Genomic DNA, 19,783 nt, shown 5'->3' with positions numbered 1-19,783 from the left:
TATTTTCACTATTTCTTAAACATTTGTTTTCTAATTTATGGAATTTCTTAGATTTCTTTTTGATGTATACATGAAGACATTCTTTTGAAAAATCATTGAAGTAGTTTTTTAATTCATGAAAAATGTAGCATTTTTGGGGGGAATGTTTTGAAATAATAGTAAAAAATGAGAGAATGTACGAAACCAAAAAATTAAGGGATATTTTTTACTCTCGACCCATAAACATGTGTCCTCGACCCACCAATGGGTCCCGACCCAGTGTTTGGGAAACAGCGCTTTAGACCTCTCCCATAGCTCCCCTTCCCACAATGCATCGCGTTCGTTCGTCGGATCATGGACCAAAATGGTAAGCAAAGGATTGTTAGCCGAACAACGTTAGCATAAATAACACTTCTTTACGCACTTCATGATTTATTAACAGTTAATGCTCACCTATAACAACCCCACAGACTCAGACATATGACACATATGATAAATAATATTCACATTGTTGCTGCGAACTATATCAAACCACCGCAAACTGTGTGGAAGATGAGGTTAGCTAGCCCTATGCTAACACACCAGCTATACGCTAGGAAGTTCAGCAGCGTTTATTCTGTTTAGATCAGTTTCAGTTTAGATTCAGTTATAGATCCATTCTCTATCCAAAACACACTGTTTGTTTTGTCCTCAGATCTGGTATCAAATGTAAACAAATGATACAGAACAAATGTCTTGTTGTACGTTGTTGTTATTTTTGAGAAAGTGATCATTTCTCACTCTACGTTGCCTCTTGTATGTAGAGGCGCCAACGTTACTTTATTATCAGAGATTGCTTGTTATTGATGTAAAGCAGTGGTTCTCAAACCTATTCATGTCGAGGACAATCAAAATGCTACGTATTTGGCCGTGGACCCCCTGGAAAATATTTTGTTCCAGGGACCCCCCCAGAAGCAAAGATTTGTGTTAAAATGTTCGCTTTAAAATAAATATATATTCAGAGCTTTGCACGAATCATCAATATTTTTTCAAAAATAGCAGATCTACAAGCTCATAGCACGGCACTCGCTGCCGCGCTATGAGCTTGTATATCTGCTATTTATGAATAGCCAAAGTATAAAAGGTTAAAATTATTGTGATGCTATATTAACACATTTTGCTGGGGACCCCCTGGAACCCCCACCAAGGACCCCTGGGGGTCCCCGGACCCCACTTTGAGATCCAATGATCATAATAAGGATCTGACAAGTATAGCAATGTTAACTGCGATTGGTTCAATTGGATTTAGGAGACATATTATTTGTAGCATATTATTGTGTGGAAATGGTGTTGCTAAGTGTTAAAATAATTACCCGTCATCCTGATGACATCAGGTGAAAAAAAAAAATGTAAAGAAATTGTGAAAAGTGAGCTTGTAGATCTGCTATTTGTTTTAAATTGGATGGAAGTTAATAATGGTCCTGGTTTGGGTGTTTGAAAAATATTTGTCACCTCCATCCCAGCCCCATCCTGTGACCTCCCCCCTTCGCTGTAGCTCCTGGACTCCCCAGAGCATTGCCATCCAGAATTGCTGGCTATTTTTGACCCATTTCCAAATCTCGTTATAAAATATAAAGGTAGTCCACAGTTCCTAGACGGGGTTGTAAAGCTAAAGCTGCCCATGATGCCACCGACTAATGAATGTCTTTTGCAGACAATGATCTACAAGGAAGCGATGGGTCTGGGAGTTTGGGTGGCCCAGATGTCCGGAGACGGATCCCCATCAAACTCATATCTAAACAACCTCTCAGACCCAAACCTCCCACCCGACCCCAGAGATCCACGCGAGCAGGACCTAACTTTAAAACCCCGGCTGGAGAAGAGGGTAGGTTGATTTATACTACAACACGTTGTGAGCTTGTAGATCGGCTATTTTTTTTCGCCTAAGTATAATAGCACCTTTACTGGTGGCCAACGTTGCACTGATAGATGGTTTAAGGTTTGCTGGATTTGCTAAGGTTTGCTTGGTTTGAGATAAGTTATTATTCACAAAAGGAAAAGAGAGGCAAGTAGGAAGCTATGTGTTGGTCCATGTATAGGATGGTTACTTAAGTCTTATTTAGCCTCCCTGCTTAAATGAATTTTAGTATGTTCTTGAATGATACAAAATGGATTCATCTAAGACCCACAACATTTGTAATGTGGATTGTGTGCTTCAGGTCATGCATTACTCAATATGGAGTTTCAGTGTTAACTCATCCACATTTCTTTTCTTTGTTTTACAGAGAACTTTGTATTTAAGCAAGAGGAGAAATTTGACTGTGGTGCTAAGGCTGGTGATGTCTTTGGAAGTCAGAGGAGATTCCCCCAGCAATTGTTTTGGGACTATAAGGTGCATTCACTCCCCTCCTCTCATCTCTGTTTGTAAAATCCTGAAATAATGTGACTATCTAGTGGACTTCGCATAACGCACATTGAGGTCTTGCAATACGTGGCCTAAATACCACTAGGTTTAACTCTGTTAATAAGCAAACAGCAGTGATTTACAAATTACATTCGGACATTGATGTTATTTGAAGTCCACAAGATGATCACATATTTTGGCAGGTCACCGATTTCGCCGTAACGCTGCCATGCTGGAGGACGGAGTATTGGGATCTTGCTCAGGAGAGACGAGAGAGGAATCGGGGCAACTGACATTTAACAAAATGAGACGTCCTTGCCTCAGAGCCGTCATTTTAAAGTGATGTTAATTAATATGACTTGTGGAACAGCTGTCCATTGTTATATCCTACCACTGTATTTTATAAGAAGTCAGATGAGCATAAAATAGATCGTAAGACCAACAGTGAGGCAGTGAGGGGGACTATACAAATGGGGGGAATTGACAATGACTAAAGTGGGGAGAAAATAAAAAAAAGTTGATCAAGTATTTCCAGCACATGTAGTTAATTGGAAAATCATTCTGAGCTACTTGCAAATAGCTTTTATGAGCAACCTGAGATAATGATGATCTAATGCTCTCTTTGGTGTATATGAGGAATTAATTTAAGAAGAAACTCAATGTTTCTAATGTTAGAGGACAATTCAAGTACTCTGTAATTTTGATCCTTTGTTCTTCCAACAGTTGAATTTGATTGGTGAAAAGGATGATGTACCAGCTCACTTCTGTGACAAATGTGGTCTTCCAATTCAAATATATGGACGTATGGTGAGTACTGTATGTACTGCATCTTAAATACAAAATACATTGATATCCAGGAGGTTGCTTTGACAAAGTGCCATGTCTAATATCGTCTGTCTTCTTCTCAGATCCCATGTAAGCATGTCTTCTGCTATGAGTGCGCCTTGAATCATGAGAAAAAGGGAGACAAGATGTGTCCTGGGTAAGCTACATCGGTTGCACCTGTTTAATTTCAAGTAGTATAAGTGCTGTTAAAGTTTCAAAAATAGCATAACGCTCTTGTGGAGAATGTGAGCTTGTAGATGGGCTATTCTTTATTTAATTATAATTTAAAAAAAATATATGGCTGTTAACATTTCCCCCTTTTGTGTTCAGTCTCACCATGTACAACTGCACTGATCCAGTGCAGCGTATTGAGCAGAGCCAGCGGGGCGCCCTCTACATGTGTAGTATCGTGCCAGGATGCAAGCGCACATATCTGTCCCAGAGAGACCTGCAGGCACACGTCAACCACCGTCACCTGAGAGCAGCCAAGTCTTCAGGGGGCCGTCCGGAGCCTGTCCACCTGCCCCCGGCCTCTGAGGTGCCTGACCGCTTCCGCGTGCCACCGCCTCACCTGCCCAAGAACCACGTGCACCTCCCGCCGCCGGCCCCTCTCCCGCACGGTCCCCACGATCCCTACAGTCAGCCGCCGCCGGCCGCCCACGAGGCCCCGCCCCCTGCCTCCGCTCTCGGCCCGGAGACGTTCCGCATTTCCACGGTAACCACACGTAAACACAGCAACCTTATCACCGTGCCCATCCAGGATGACTCTTCCTCCGCTCCCCGCGAGCCCCTCCCCCCCGGCCCAGGCCCGGCCCAGCCGCCTCACCACCACCCTGGGGAATACCCCGGTCAGCCGCCTGTAGTGTCCCACTCTCACCACATGATGGCGCCCCCACAGCAGCACTATGGCCCCCCGCCGCCACCACCGCCCCCCATCAACCACCCCATGCAGCATCCTCCACAGGGCTCTGGGACGCCCCACATGGTGTACAACCAGGCCCCTCCACCGCCCATGTCCTCCGCTCCGCCTCCAAACACCCCTCCGCCGGGGCACATTATGGGCCAGATGCCCCCCTATATGAACCACCCGCCCCCGGGACCTCCACCACAGCACAGCGGCCCCCCGGTCAATGCCCCCCCACCTCATCACTACAACCCTAACTCAATGCAGCAATTCTCTGAGGACCAGGGTACCCTCAGTCCCCCTTTCAGCCAGCCTGGAGGGCTCAGTCCCGGGATGTGGCCCGCCCCAAGAGGGCCCCCTCCTCCACGGATGCAGGGCCCCCCGCCCCAGGGCCAAATGCCTGGCCCCCATCACCCTGATCAGTCCCGTTACAGGCCATATTACCAATAAACTTCCAGTGGAATCGATGGGCAATTTGTCTGTGTCACCCAATCCCATACCACTCGTCTGAATAATGTGATAGTAAACCTCAGGGTTGCAGGACATAGACGCGTCATTTTGATAAGTTAGACAAATGTGTATGTGGTGCACATTCGAGTCACTTGTACTGAACTTCATTGATGATGAGTTATGCTATAGACTTGCAGATGAGCAGAATTGTCCTTTTTTAATAGCTTATGTTCAGTATGTCTATATATGTCACCCGATTTCACGCATATGTACATTTAAGACGTTAAGTTTGGCTCAATAAATTTTTAAAGATTCCCATCTCATCTGTGTTTGATATGAATGGAGGGTCGCTATGATAATTTTAGTTTTCAACAGTCGTTGGGTTTTGTGATTCTCTTGCAACACTGACATCTTGATCTGTGCAGAAGGAAAACGCTTTCATCTCGTAGAAATATAAGTTTAACAAAGTGTGGCATTTGTGTTGAGCACAAACCACCAAATGTCATTGAAAGATAATTGAAAAGTATAAAAACTCCAACTAACCAATGTACTGCATCCTTGGAGAAGAATGATTACAGTGCCTTTGGGGTGAAACTGCAAGAATTGCAACTAGACCATCCAACTACACTGAAATCCAATTAAACATTTTGTGTTTCGCAGCAATTAGATTTGCTTCTTGATTCTTATGTTGCTTAATACATTAAGCAACGACTATTTCAGTTAAGGTGTTCCATGGCTACTTTTGGAGTTTTAATACTTTTCATTACATTTATTTTTGTGCATTGTCAAAGAAATTAACTTGTGATAAAGTTTGTATTCCCACAGGATCTGCCCACATAATACACAATCTTCTTATGTTATAACATGTATTGTTTTTCAGTCATATTAAAGGTCAGAGTCAAAGATGACACATTGACCCACATTATGTGGAGCAAATCTTTTTTTTTTTAACTTTATTTCAGAAAGTTGAAAATGAATGTTTTGTTAAAAAATGTTTTGTAAAATAATCCAACATTTCTGTAAAATTGTACAAAAGAAGGGCATAGTGGTAGTACAAAGACCAGATTAAATATTACCATGATGGCATGATGACCCATGATTGTATATATATTTTAATATACTTTGTGTTCGCAACAATGCTTGCATCTGATTCCTTTCCGGAAGACAGTTCCCCTCTACAGTTTGGTATTTGACAACTGCAAAAAGGAACAAACCATTTGTGTAATGGTTGGAGTGTTGTAAAAACAAGAACCATAGTTTGTCACACTCACAGGCATACAATTATTTCTCAATTCAGCAAATCGCCTACCATACAGTACCCATATACCCAGCTCTGACATGCAGCATTAAGATGATGCGTGTACAATTGATCTTTTAGGCATCACAGTACAATATTTAGATTTATCCTCTATTCATAAATTCACTCAGAAATAAAAAATCTGCATTGGAAATCAAATTAGATTTTTTTCCCCATGGCATTCGTATGCTAGCCTTGTAAACCACCTTCATCCAGCCTCACAATCTACATTTAATTGGTGACATTTTGAGTGTCATATTTACTTGCTCTGTTCAAAATCTTTAAAAAAAAGCCTATCTATGAGCTAACAATACATTGCAATGTGATGCGCTGGGAGCTTGTAGATCTATTTTTAAAAGACATGCCCAAACTAGGGATGCCAAGGTTAAAGCAAATGTTGATTTGATTTAGATATCTTAGCTACCATGCCCATTTTCTATCCTTACCACTTGAGGATTTGGGTGTTTTTCTAACGCGTTTAACACGGCATCATGAAGAGTTGGGAAGAACAAGGAACTCTGGATCTCATCATCAAAGAACATGCAGCTGTGTAGCTTCTCCAAGATGCACTCTATAGCAACATGTGGGATAGGTTATTGCTGAGCAATTAGAAATGACAAATGTAACCAGTTTTGACTGTGGTGTTGGAAACCATTTTGGAATTCAAAGAGCACTCACCATCACAGGAGACTATGTAAACCTCCACATCAACACGGATGAACTCTTTCAGGGTCTAGGAAGGAAAAACATGGTTTTGAAGTATGAAGCTGAGATCAGCATCTTGTTTTCAAGTTAATGCCTGTCCCTTCCCTATTAACTATGAGAATCAAAAGTGTGCAAGTGAGAGCAACCAATTAATTCCAATTGTCCCTTTTGAGTTATAAGACTACGCACGACTGTGTCGCTCAATGGAAGTAACAGATTTTCAACAGTAATATGTCATTTGATGTTACATTATATTTGTTGAGCAACATGGTTGTGTGATGAAGTATAAATTAGGCTTAGAAGTTAAAAGCATAGAGAATAAACCTAACCGTTTTAAGTCCCTTAATAGCGGAGATGTCCAGAAAAGAGACAGCGGCAAAGTCCAGGATCAGACTGTGAAGGTCCACTCTGGGGACACAGATGTTGGCAGGGAGCTCTGAGTTCCAGCTGATCTGGACAGGAAGATCCTTACGGGCAGCTGGCATGTCCAAGTCCTTCATGTCACTCTCGTCCTCAAATTCAGTTATTTGGTGAAACGGATAAAAATGCAATATTATATGAACACAATCTTTGGTGCTCCATTTTTGGGGAGAATATTTGTGAGTAATGTTTATTGATTGAAAAACTGTCCTGAGCACTGTGGTGGGTCATTACGTTTATATGTAATGCATGCAAGCAGCACACATTATCATTGTGTGTTCTCACCTCTGTAATGTGTAACTGCTTCTTCTCCAGGAGCTTCCCGATTTTCCTGAGCGCCTTGTTTCTCTTCCTTAGAACTCTCAGAGGATTGAACCCCACCTGAAATACTGTACATCTGACATTGCCATACAAAATATTCTATTTCTACATATCTGCCATGAAAGAATAATAAACTGAAGGCAGCTTTATTAAGTGGTATACATACAGCTTCTGCAAGCTTGTCCCTGAAGAACTCAATGTTGGCAAAGAAGAGAGGTGAAGGTATCCTGAAGATCTTGACTCCTCTTGGTTCATAGATCTGAGAATGGAACAGGGGAATGTTTCTTAGGAGCACATGATGATAATAATAATAATAATAATAATAATAATAATAATACAAATTATTATTTGGAGTCACCAGCTGCTTCTCGAATAGAAAGGACTTTTAACCAGTGTGCTGCTGTCCAACCACCAGATGTCACTAGTGCCCACATTTAGCTATTTTTTGTTTTATGTGGTGGGTGCCAGGGTCATGTAGTGGGTGTCTCCATAACAAAAATGTCACAGCTTCAATTCTCACAGCAGCTAACATTTATTTATTAGAAATGCAATTTTCTCCATGGACAGCCACGTGTCTTTGATCACTGAACCTATAGCTACTGTCATTCTACGTTGCTTTGAGCATAAACTAAATGCATGAAATGGTACGGCTGTGCTGTCATTATCTATTTTCGCCCGTGTCTGTCCGTGTGTCTGTGTGAGTATTTGTTTTTGTGCAAAACTAATTATGATCTCTGCTCTAAAACAAAAGTGTCTACTTTGATGTGTTAATTTAATCATTATAAACAAACATTTTGTTCATAAATAGTTTTGATATAGTTACAGTAAGAACAGAATGGAAGACTATAGAGGGCCTGGGAGGGATTTCAAATTTAACAGGTTAGTTTCAGTTACACGTCTGTCAACAGATGCATCTATGCGCCTGGAAGTTGGCAATAAACCAAAATGTCAAATCACATGAATAATGTATCCTTTAAAATGCACGAACTTACACACAAGTAATCCTTCCGATCCCTGTAGAGGTCAGTCCCAGTGATGTTAGCCAGGACGGAGCACCGGGGACTAGAGAAATATAAATGGGTGACTGTCATTATCCCACATCATTGGTCTTCTTTCTTTGAAATGAAGACAACTAATTGACATTTTTTATGGGTATGCATTATTAACATAATATAATGGTCTAATAACATTGTTAGAGACCCTCCCCAAAGCAACCCAGGCATGTATCCTGGCCTGTCCTGTTAAAACCTGCATGCGCTGATCCTGCTCACTCCAATGCATGTTGCTCTGGGTAGGAATATATCAACTATAAATGCAGTGGTGTAAAGTAACTAAGTACATTTACTCAAGTACTGTACTTAAGTACAATTTTGAGGTACTTTTACTTTACTGGAGTATTTCCAATTGTCTATACTTTTACTTCTACTCCACTACATCTCAGAAGCAAATATTGTACTTTTACTCCACTACAATTATTTGACAACTTTAGTTAGTTGTTACTTTGCAGATATACATTATTACATTATAAAACATACATTAACCACTTTAGCCCTATTTTATACATAGGCTATTTGAAAATAGCCGATCTACAAGCTCACAGCGTGTGGCATCGCGACACGTTGTGAGCTTGTAGATCTGCTATTTTCAAACATTTTAGTAGGCCTACTTTTACTTTTGGTACTTTAAGTACATTTTGATACCAATACTTTTGTACTTTTACTCAAGTACATTTTTAATTCCGGACTATTACTTGCAACGGAGTACTTCTACATTGCAGTGTATTGATACTTTTACTTAAGTAAAGCAATTGAGTACTTTTTCCACCACTGTATAAATGTATGAAATGGAATGTGAATCATTATTACAACTGAGTCCTAAAGACAACGGTGAGCAGCTCCACCCCGAGGCCCACAGCCAGCCCCAGGTCCAGCCCCAGCAAGGTAGAGGCCACACAGGTCACCAACCATACCACCTGGAGAAAAGAAAGGAATGGAAGAATGGCCGAGTGCAGTGACATCCTGCCAGTGAGGGCTGGCTCACCACCATAATGTACATCACATACTAATAAGGATAACATTTATAAGACACTTTGGGTGTCATTACGTTGTCTATTCAATTTCATTTTAGATTTTGCATTTGTTTACTTTTTCTCCAAACTCATTCTCAAACTCACCTTATAGTCTAGGACCTGGCTAAGATATGTATGCACTTAATTTAGGAGAGATTATATCAACTGTTCTTGGCTAATATGACCCCAAGGAACAACTTAGGAACTATGAGAAATTCTCTATCCGCGGCGAAATACTCGGAAATGACCACGCCCCTTTTAAAATGACCGCTACTTCCAACATGGCTCTATCTTCTAAACCGTTGGAGCTACAGATTTTCTGAGGTGCTCAAAATGTTCACAATATATGGTTAGTGAAAAATAGACAAGTGTAAAATGTCAAATTTTTTATTTTATTACAGAACAGCTAAAACAAACGGCTAAAAACTGTCAACTTATTACAGTCAGGGCCATAAGAATATTTTTGCGTGAATCAATCTAAAAGCACCAAATGTGTCCCAGATATAACCCAGGGCATGCTCTGATGATGTAGCAAGGGTGCCCGAGCCATCTGCACGAGCCACTATGATGAGCCTTCAGGATCATCATAGTGGCCAAATCCAATATGGCCGCCACCAGAAAAAAGGTTTTGGCTATGTTTGAACCAGATGAGCTACAAATGCAAACTTGGTGTCTAAATCATGTTTTTTGACCATTAGAAACATGTTGGAATGCTTATCTTAATGATTTAATCTATCTAGAGGACTCTAATGTGCATATCACATATATGGCCACTATGTTATGAAACAACCAATGTATCTTCCAGATGTAATTTTATTGAAACAATAGAATGATTTAGAGTAGAACTCATTCCTAATTATACAGCTACAGCTAGTGCAGTATGTGCAACAATGCACAGCATAAATGTAATCCTATCATAGGATGTATAGAATTTGAACAATCTGTATTATTGTACATTGTACATAATTGTCTTGGTGTTACAACAGCAACAGAACTGATACATACATTCAGCATGTCAAAAGGCCATTACATCCCAGATTTAAGTACGTTGGGCTGGTATTGGGACTCCATGACTAAGACTTGGGAACCTTACTGGACCCATCTTGCAGATGCCAGTAAAGCTTGCACCATCCTCCTCCACCGTGGCTTCAAAAGTCATGTAGTGGACATAAAGCAAATTATGCGAAGCTGGAGTCCGTTGCACCTCGATATAGAAGTTGTATGATTAGAACAAAAAAAATCTGTGATTCTAATTTAAACATAATATTGTTAAAATTCTATACACCTTTGACTAGTATGATATTATTCAATTTATACTGAGCATTGCTCTGCATATACTGTACTGGCTGTTGCTGTATAATTTGGGTTCAACTCATATTCTATTGTTTCAACATCTGTACACAGGTTGTTTCTTTTCTTCAGTTTGATCTTAACTCATTCCAACAACTCTACACTCAAATCTGGATGAAACTTTATGTTTACATTTTTGATGTAGGCCATATTTGTAATAAGCAAATCAGAGTGCTCTAGATGGCTTCAATCAATAATATGAGCATTCTAATGTGTTTTTAATGTTCAAAAAGTATAACACCAAGTTTGCAAAAATGTAAAAAAGTAAAACTAATTGTCAGATAGTCCTATGAAATATGCAAAATAGAGGTCCAGCCACACCCAGTCATAAAGATAAGCGTTCCGATAGATGTTTCTAATTGTCAAAAAACATGATTTAGACACCAAGTTTGCATTCATAGCTCATCTGGTTCAAAAGTTATTGACAAAACCTTTTTCAGGTAGCGGCCATATTGGATTTGGCCACTATGATGACCTGTAGGGTTGCTGGCTCGTGCACAGGTTTCCCAAACATGAGTATTCTGAACATTTTGAGCACCTCAGAAAATCTGTTGCTCCAACGGTTTAGAAGATGTTGGATGTTGGAAGTGTGGTCATTTTAAAAAGGGCGTGGTCATTTTCGGGTATTTCGCCCCGGATAGAGAATTTCTCATAGTTCCTAAGTTGTTCCCTGGGGTCATATTAGCCAAAAACAGTTGAGATATTCTCTCCTAAATTAAGTGCATACATATCTTAGCCAGGTCCTCTACTATTAATAACTGAGCCAGTGTTGGCTGAATGTCATTGCGTAGTTAATAACATATCTTAAAAATAAGTGGAGGATTTTCAACGGACCCCCAGACTCCACGGTGGTGGGTGGGTACTTTTACCCCTGCGATACCTGAGCGCCCATGCAGGGATTGAAATTTGAAAAAAACTAAATTGCCCGAAAACAATTGAGGTCTGTGAGTGAGTGGCCATATTGAACACAGCAATATGATGTCTTACACAGTCTGGTTTGTCCCTCCTCCAGAGGTACGGGACTTCTCTGACCTGTAGCAGCATTCCCTTCAGGTTGACAATGACCAAGGCACCCAACACTGACTACAATGACACGGCAGTTAATTAATGTACAGTACAAATAAAAGGGGGTTAATACAGCACAATAAAGTGGAAATAAAAAAAAATAGACATGGGATTACAACAGGCCTACAGCTATGTGTGTCTCACCCTGGGAAGTGGCTCAAGCAGAAACCCAAGAGCCACGGTTACAATCATTGCCATCAGTGCCGAGATCAGCCCTGCAACCTGCAGTTGTAAAAACTGATCAGGATTTTCACACATTGCCATAAAATTATACGATGTGCGGTATAACAGACCTACTGTATATGACATAAAATGCATTGTAAAATGAAACTATCGGAGGATAAATCTCTTTTGGAGTGAAAAAATTCTAGTAGTATACTGACCAATAAAAGTAGGATTATATTTTCACCTGTGTTTTTCCTCCTGAGCTCTCCTGTAGCGCTGTCCTAGAGAGAGCCGTGCTGGCAGCAAACGACCTGAAGGTGGCGCCGAAGATGTTGCTAACCCCGAATGCAATTAGCTCCTGTGATGGAGAAATGAAATGAGATCTTTGGATGACACTTCATCCAAAGTAGTCCAACTTTCGTCCAAAATAAAAGTAACATCCTCAGTCCAAATGAAACATATTTGATTGATTGATTGATGTACTTTATTTAGTAAGACATGAGAACAACAGTACATGGAAGTACAAATTCACAATACAAGGTCTACTAAACTGGCCTACTTCATTGGCCTATTTCATACTGTAACTTCTTAAAACATGGTTATAACTTAATAAGGAATATAAATGATCATAATCATGAAGGGTAATAGGCATTGGGCAAAGTCTGCTCTGTGATGTCATTCACAGTATGCAGTCAAACTGAGAAAAGGATAATAAAAGCCATATTTTGTAGGCTACTTTCAATTGTGATGCGTTGCACATGCTTGTACATTTCTTGCTATTTTTGAAAATGATTGAAAATCTGCCCAAAATACAGACATCAGCTTGAAAGTGGTTAAATGTCACTCACCTGGTTCCCATCAATGGTGTAATCATTTCTGACGGCGTAGACCTTGGCTACAGAGAAGGCCACAGCAAACCCCACTATGGCAATGGCGAAAGTCTCGACTGCGCTCTCCTGGAAGACTTCCATGCTTGGTGCTATGGGAGACTCATACCTGAAACACAGGTTTATTGGTTCTGTTAAAGCACTGTTCCCCAAACACTGGGTCGGGACCCATTAGCTCCCTAATTATTATTATTTCAAAAGATTTTCAAAAAGTAAAACATGACATTGTCAGAAATTAAAAATACATTTCAAACATTTTTCAAGAGAATTTCATGTAGGCTTATTAAAAAGAATAAAGAAAAGATATTCTTCTAATTAAAAAACATCAACTTAATAAGTAGTGAAAATAGCAGATCTACGAGTAGATCTGCTATTTTTATATCTGCTACTTTCACTAGTTTGGGTCCCGGAGGCGACCAAACTTCTCTTTTGGGCCTAGGGCTAAAAAGTTTGGGAACCACTGAATTAAAGCATCCCCTATAGTTGGTTAAACTTCAGTTCATACAATAACAATCAATTCATCATAATAGATGAGTCACTGTTGCTATAAATGTTTGAATCAATAGATTGAAAGTTATCTATGAGGAGGAATCATTTATGCTTACCCACTAACCATTTTACCAACGACAACAACTTCAAATCTCTCCTCAAAGTTGAAGCCATAAGACACCCCGCAAGCTATAACAGTCTGTGTGAATGGAAGAGGTACTCCAATCAATCAATCAATCAATCAATCAATCAATCAATCAATCAATCAATCAATCAATCAATCAATCAAATAATAAACAGGTAAATGATATGTAATGTAGGAGTGGCAAAAACATATTTGGTCAATGTTAAGAGATTGTACCCAGAACATTCATGTTTTGAGTGAGTTCATTATAATATAGCCTACAGTAATTATAACTATAAGTTATAATTATACAGTAACAAGATTCCCTCACCATGATGACCTCTATAGGGATGGGAACAGGCAGCTTGGCTTTGTATCTGTCATTTATCTCCTTCGCGACGAACCCCACCACCATGATGACGATGGAGGTCACCAGGTCACAGATGTTGGTGGAGGTGATTTTGCCGAAGATAATCTCCAGTGTCTGAGCAGAGGAGAAAGGAACCATAAGTATCAATAATAAAAAGTAGTCAGGACTCAGGAGTCCCCTTCACTCTTGGGATAAAGTTAGGATATAACTATGCACACTTTAAAGTCAAAGTTATATGCAGGGGTGGCAACCATAGCTTAGGTCGTCTGGTCACCGTTTTGACTCCAGGCCCACCCAGTAATACGAGTCAAAGTGTTCCTGAGCAAGACATTTTTTAAAAGTAGTACACAGTGTAACATTCATTTTAATAGTCTTTTTTGGCAACACCTCTGGTAGCTCCGTTGTCATTATGTTTGTCTTGACGGAAGAAACGCTCAAAAAGGAATGCTGTGCAGGGTAATGCCCGAGAATATTTTGGAATGCAAAAACAAGTAGTAGTCAGAATTAATTATTATTATTAAATTAGTTATTAATGTTAAATTACATAAATAAATACATTTCCGGTGCCGACTTCCTTTGGAGAGACGGAGAGACGTGTGCAACCTTCACTCATTTGATCCGTCAGTGACATATAACGACAATAATTGGACTTACATATATGATGGAAAGAGGTCCAGTGATACCAGCCACCTCCAGCCCCAACACGAACTTGAGCTGAGACACGATGATTTGGATGGCAGCGGCCGTGGTGAAGCCGGACACCAGAGTGTCTGACAGATACACGACCACGAAGCCCACCTGCAGGACGCCCATAGCCAGCTGATAGAGACACATCACAAACACACTGTAAAACCTTGAACTTTCGTTTGTCTCAGTGTACTGACATTCCACACAACCGCAGTGTTAAATGAACTCTGAGAGAGTACAAATGTAACTAAATGGACCCAAAAGGGTCCATTTGGTTACATTTGTACACTCTCAGATATACTATACGAATGGATAAATTAACACTGAGGATTTTGTTGTGCAGTACTTTCAAAGTGAAAAGGAAGAGGATGATGAAATAGATGAATGGAATGGTGGAGACTGGAGAGACAGTTGTACCTGAATTATTCCCATAAGGAAGGTGATGGAGGAAGCCACAAGGACCCTCTGATGTTCCTTCGATAGGCCCTCAAAGCCTGTGATGTTGGCAGGCGGACCTACATCGGGAACCAGCCGCGTCACCACGGCCCCCAACATCAGACTTAACACCGGGAAAGAGCCTGGAAGAGGAGAGGGGAGCAGTGTGGTGTGATGTGGATGGCCCAGCACAGAGTAGATGAGCATGTAAGCACATAAACCAAGCGGTGTGTTGCCAAGGTGAATCGGATTATCAAAGACAACAGGCAGGCAAGCCGCAATACCACAGTATCAAATGCCGAATGAACAGACTTAAGGGACCGTTCCCACAGTCAGGCCAACAGGCTGCTGAAGAGTCCTGCTACACGTCTGTACATATTGCCCCAAAACACCTTATCTTATCTCATCTTATGAGAGCTTAAGACCTCCACTATCTGTTCTCTTCTTTTGGATTGGCTTTGAACTTTTGAATGTAATCTGTTCTTTACTGGTTTTCCATGCACTATTTTGCACCTACAGACACACTGACCTGTCCACATTCTGATGCATAAATAATCGACTAAGGAACACTGTATATTTGACTTGCTGTATCTTATTCTATAAATATATTCTTGTGCCTTGTATACTCTCATGCCTTTTATGCATATTTCCTAACACTTTTAATTTATTTATTTAACAATGTTACAATGTCATGTAATGCTTGCACAAAATAATTTCATCCATTCCTTTATACTTATGATGTAAACTTGTGGTGTGACAATAAAGTTGAAACCTTGAACCTTGAGTCAGAAAAAACATTACACCCTTTCACAGTAGATCTTATTGCACTTTGCCAAACACATGTACGTTTATGTGTGTTTTAGGAGATAACAGCCCCATTCAATGGGATGATATGGGATGAGTTCAAGGTATTGGGTGGTTTTAGTGTATATTCTGACACTGACAGGTTAAGGGGCCTCATTAAACTCAATCATGTAGAGCAAAGGTTGACTGAGGACACTTAATACTTTTTTTTCCAGTTTTTCTGTTGAAAATCTGGCGAGCGACATGGATGGTCATACAACAAAGTATAAATTAACCACTCTAAACCTGGCATGCCTATTTTGGGCATGTAGGCTAAATGTTCTACATCTTTTCCAAAAAATAGCAGCTCACAACGACGCCTTGTAAGTTTGTAGATTGGCTATTTTTGCAGCATGACACCGTCGTATGACAGGTATATAGGGCATAAGCAGTGGTGTAAAGTAACTAAGCACATGTACTCAAGTACTGTACTTAAGTACAATTTTGAGTTACTTTTACTTTACTGGAGTATTTCCAATTGGCTATACTTCTACTTCTACTCCACTACATCTCAGAGGCAAATATTGTACTTTTACTCCACAACAGTTTTTTTTTTTAAACTTTAGTTACTAGTTACTTTGCAGATATAAATGATTACATTATAAAACATACATTAACCACTTTAACCCTATTTTATACCTAGGCTATTTGAAAATAGCCGATCTACAAGCTCACAACGATGCGACGCGTTGTGAGCTTGTAGATCGGCTATTTTCAAACATTTCAGTACTTTTACTTTTGGTAATTTAAGTACATTTTGATGCCAATACTTTTGTACTTTTACTCAAGTCATTTTTTTATTCTGGACTTCTACACTGCAGTATTGGTACTTTTACTTAAGTAAAAAATTTGAGTACTTTTTCCACCACTGGGCATAAGTGGTCAAACTTTACTCATTTACATTACGCTGTCCAGATTTCCCCAGCTAATCCAAGGCTTCTGCTCATGGATGCTTTACTATACCATGGATTAAAAAGGAAAATCCAGTATGCAGTAATATCAGTACCATTACCTACCCACAGATATGTGTCTTGAGGTACCAAGGAAGAAGTATGTGAGCATGGGGAAGAATGCTGTGTACAGCCCATAGCTAGGAGGCAGAGAGGCCAGGAGAGAAAAGGCAAGACCTGAAGGGACATCAACACAGGGATTAGGTCACAGCAAAGCCACAGAGAATAACATTTTATGGGCCTTTATCTACTTTACATGAGTTTATGTACACACAGCCTAATCAATGTGTAAATGTGAATAATGTACACGTTGAATGTAGGATAGCACAGAAAAACGTTTCATCCACAATCCATCTTAACTGTATTTTGTTGCAGTTACACTGACTGCTCTCATTGGATATTTGGTTGTAAGGCCCATAATGAAGCAATAACACACAAGATGCTTGCTGTTTGACCCATTCAAACCGGGAACGCATCTGTGTAACCACTTTAACCATTATTTTATACTTTGGCTATTCAAAAATAGCAAAAAGAAATAGCTATTTTTGAAAAAAAATGAAAAAGCATTTTGGGGGTCTTTGACATGAAAACGTTTGAGAACCACTGATTATAGCAACATATGTAAAAAAAATAGAAATAAAATGTTAGGATTTAGAAGATATTTGTAGAATCCCCAGAAGCAAAGATTTGAGTTACAAATGTTCACATTTTCATGATCCTTTAAAAAATAAATTGCAGATCTACAAGCTCATAGCACGGCACAGAGAGCTTGCATATCTGCTATTTTTTTGATAGATTGATGATTATAGCCAAAGTATAAGATAATGGTTACAGTGGTTAAAATCTAAAATGATAGATGCTTTCCCGGTCTTAATGGGTTAAATGGGCCCGTTGAAATGGGATGTTCTGTTACAGTAGTGAAGTGTGAATGTGATTGGCTGAGGCTGACCAATGGTCAGCCGCCAGTAATTGTAAGAGTTTCCTGACTGAACTGTCTCTGTGCATGTCATGTGGGACGCTCATGTCTTAGTGAGGGACTTAGGACAAGCTCATTTTCCATAGTCATAATTTCATTCAGTGATATTTAACACTAGTGGTCTTGTCGTCCTGATGGCCTCGAGGGGAAAACAACCAATTCTCATCAACTCTTAAACACATAAGCTCTATAGTTCAGGGCTCTTCAACGTTTTCAGGCCAATTAAGAACCCCCTAGCTGAGAGAGAGATGAAGCAGGGACCCTGCTTCTATATTGTATAAAATTGTGCTGCAGATTAAATTGTTATTTTTTTTAGCTTGGTTTGCTCTTTTTCCCCCCTCTACATCAAACACCTCTTTGCCAAAAATAGCAGATCTACAAGCTCACAACACTGCGAGGCGTTGTGAGCTTGTAGATCGGCTAAAGTTCTCCTCAGAAATGGGATGCTAGTGGTTAATGTGAAAAATATCATATCACACAAAGATTTGGTGGCCCCCCTGTAGTAACTCTGAGGACCCCCTAGGGGTCCCGGACCCCCTGTTGAAGACCCCTGCTCTAGTTCGTTTCGTTATTCGACAAATAGCAAAAATAGCAGATGCGTTGTGAATGGATACAACACATCGTGAGCTTGTATTGTAACAATTTTTTTTACATTTTGAAAGTTTTTATTTATAGGATAATGACTTGCCCAAAATGGAGGCACTTGGATGAACGTGGTTGAGAGTTTGTCCAAGACAGCTAGTTTTGGGAATATATGCAGAATAAATCAACAATGACGTGAAAACACACTTGTTGATTTATTCTTATTGTGACTGAATTGTGATTGAAATCACAATTTGAAGCTATTTCTCCAGGTCATCCATTACCTTGCATGATGGCCACCAGTCCCGTGCTGATCCCAGACACAACATCACCAGGCAACCATTCTTTTAGCCGATAGATTCTCATCCAGCCAATGAAAGGCAGAACGGTTAGCACTGCATTCTTGACCCGTTTAGAATCACAGCTGTAAAACAGCCATGCAGGATGCATGCAGTATGTGGCAACACAAAGACAGATGTATCATTAATATCATGTATCAATTATTCAAAGCCTTGTCCTATATTAAAATTGAAATTGGTTTAGCCCAGCGGGCAGACCTCTGACCTAACGCTCATGTCACCATGACTCATACGGTAAAGGTTTCTCTTAAAGATTTACTCTAGAAAACTGAGCTGTTCAAAAAGTGGGTAAGCACCATTATGTTCTATAGGGTAATTCAACCTTTTGAGAAGGACAAGGCCAGAGATTTTCTAAGTTCAACCCAAGTGCACAAAGGAGGCAAATCTTATGCAAAAAAGTTTATATTCTCCACCTCTCAGTTTACACACACCTGTATGGTCCTTTAATTAAACTGAGAGTGTAAAAATAGACCCAAAGTAACCAAGTGTAAAAAATTTATCATCAGATATGAATTATAATTACATATGATTTTTACACTGAGAGTTAACAGCATTTTACATGGAAACCATTTTTGGACCACTTACGTCAAGTACTGTTTGACATGATCCAACAGTGTTTTGCGTCTCCTATAGATTCTCTCATGATCCTCAGCAAAGCTGTCCTCTGAATAGAGAGGTCTAGCCACCAGGTATTGTCTCCTCAAGGTTGCCATCCTCCTCACACCTTGAAGCTGGGTGTCCTTCCTCGACTAAGGAACCCTGAAGCCGCGCGTCCTTCCACCTCAACACCAATGTAAAGCAAGTTGCAGTGGAAAAAGCACCATAACAGAACCCTTTCCCCGTGGGTCCTGCTGACCTGTGCTTGTCAATCTTATCTGTAATCTAATCTGGGATCTGCTAACAGCCGTTTTGTCTTTCTTCTGCTTAATAATTAACACAATGCAGCATAATCCATTGGGCTGCTGGACACTTCCTTGGCAATCACAAAACGTTATTATTGTTACTGTCATTACTTCCATGAGATTTATATCCAACCTGAGATTTTCCAGCTTGGGGAGAGTTTGGGGAATGGGCTTTCCATTTATGGGCACACAGCAATTGTTCATAATTGTTCCTTACTTTTTGCTGCTGTCATGTGAACATCGTTAG

The 19,783-nt window shown here is 40.1% G+C and overlaps 2 protein-coding genes across 3 annotated transcripts; one reads left to right on the top strand and one right to left on the bottom strand.

Moving 5' to 3' along the window:
• Positions 1–296: 296 nt before the first annotated feature.
• cbll1 (Cbl proto-oncogene-like 1, E3 ubiquitin protein ligase) lies at positions 297–5,635 on the top strand (the record flags this gene model as incomplete). 2 transcript variants are annotated; one of them, XM_080420869.1, is made up of 6 exons in its annotated part: positions 297–346; positions 1,673–1,843; positions 2,244–2,350; positions 3,086–3,178; positions 3,271–3,344; positions 3,518–5,635. In XM_080420869.1, the coding sequence occupies 6 exons, from the start codon at positions 334–336 to the stop codon at positions 4,539–4,541; spliced, it is 1,482 nt and encodes a 493-aa protein (XP_080276995.1). In that variant the 3' UTR covers positions 4,542–5,635. The 2 variants fall into 2 exon arrangements, with proteins under 2 accessions (XP_080276995.1, XP_080276996.1); XM_080420870.1 differs by lacking the exon at positions 297–346 and having other exon boundaries at positions 1,660–1,843; positions 3,086–3,169.
• Positions 5,636–5,716: 81 nt separating this feature from the next.
• Positions 5,717–19,347, bottom strand: slc26a3.1 (solute carrier family 26 member 3; the record flags this gene model as incomplete). The annotated part of the gene is made up of 19 exons (XM_080421155.1): positions 5,717–5,737; positions 6,285–6,409; positions 6,517–6,571; positions 6,873–7,055; positions 7,228–7,344; positions 7,451–7,543; positions 8,277–8,346; positions 9,150–9,256; positions 11,690–11,785; positions 11,912–11,989; positions 12,177–12,290; positions 12,781–12,928; positions 13,425–13,507; positions 13,764–13,916; positions 14,457–14,621; positions 14,907–15,067; positions 16,784–16,894; positions 18,560–18,699; positions 19,220–19,347. The coding sequence occupies 19 exons, from the start codon at positions 19,345–19,347 to the stop codon at positions 5,717–5,719; spliced, it is 2,148 nt and encodes a 715-aa protein (XP_080277281.1).
• Positions 19,348–19,783: the final 436 nt, after the last annotated feature.

This window comes from Gymnoscopelus braueri (assembly GCF_963280865.1).
Source record: "Gymnoscopelus braueri genome assembly, chromosome: 23".
In the NCBI taxonomy this organism is placed as follows: Eukaryota; Metazoa; Chordata; class Actinopteri; order Myctophiformes; family Myctophidae; genus Gymnoscopelus; species Gymnoscopelus braueri.
This window is presented reverse-complemented; position numbering and strand designations above follow the sequence as displayed.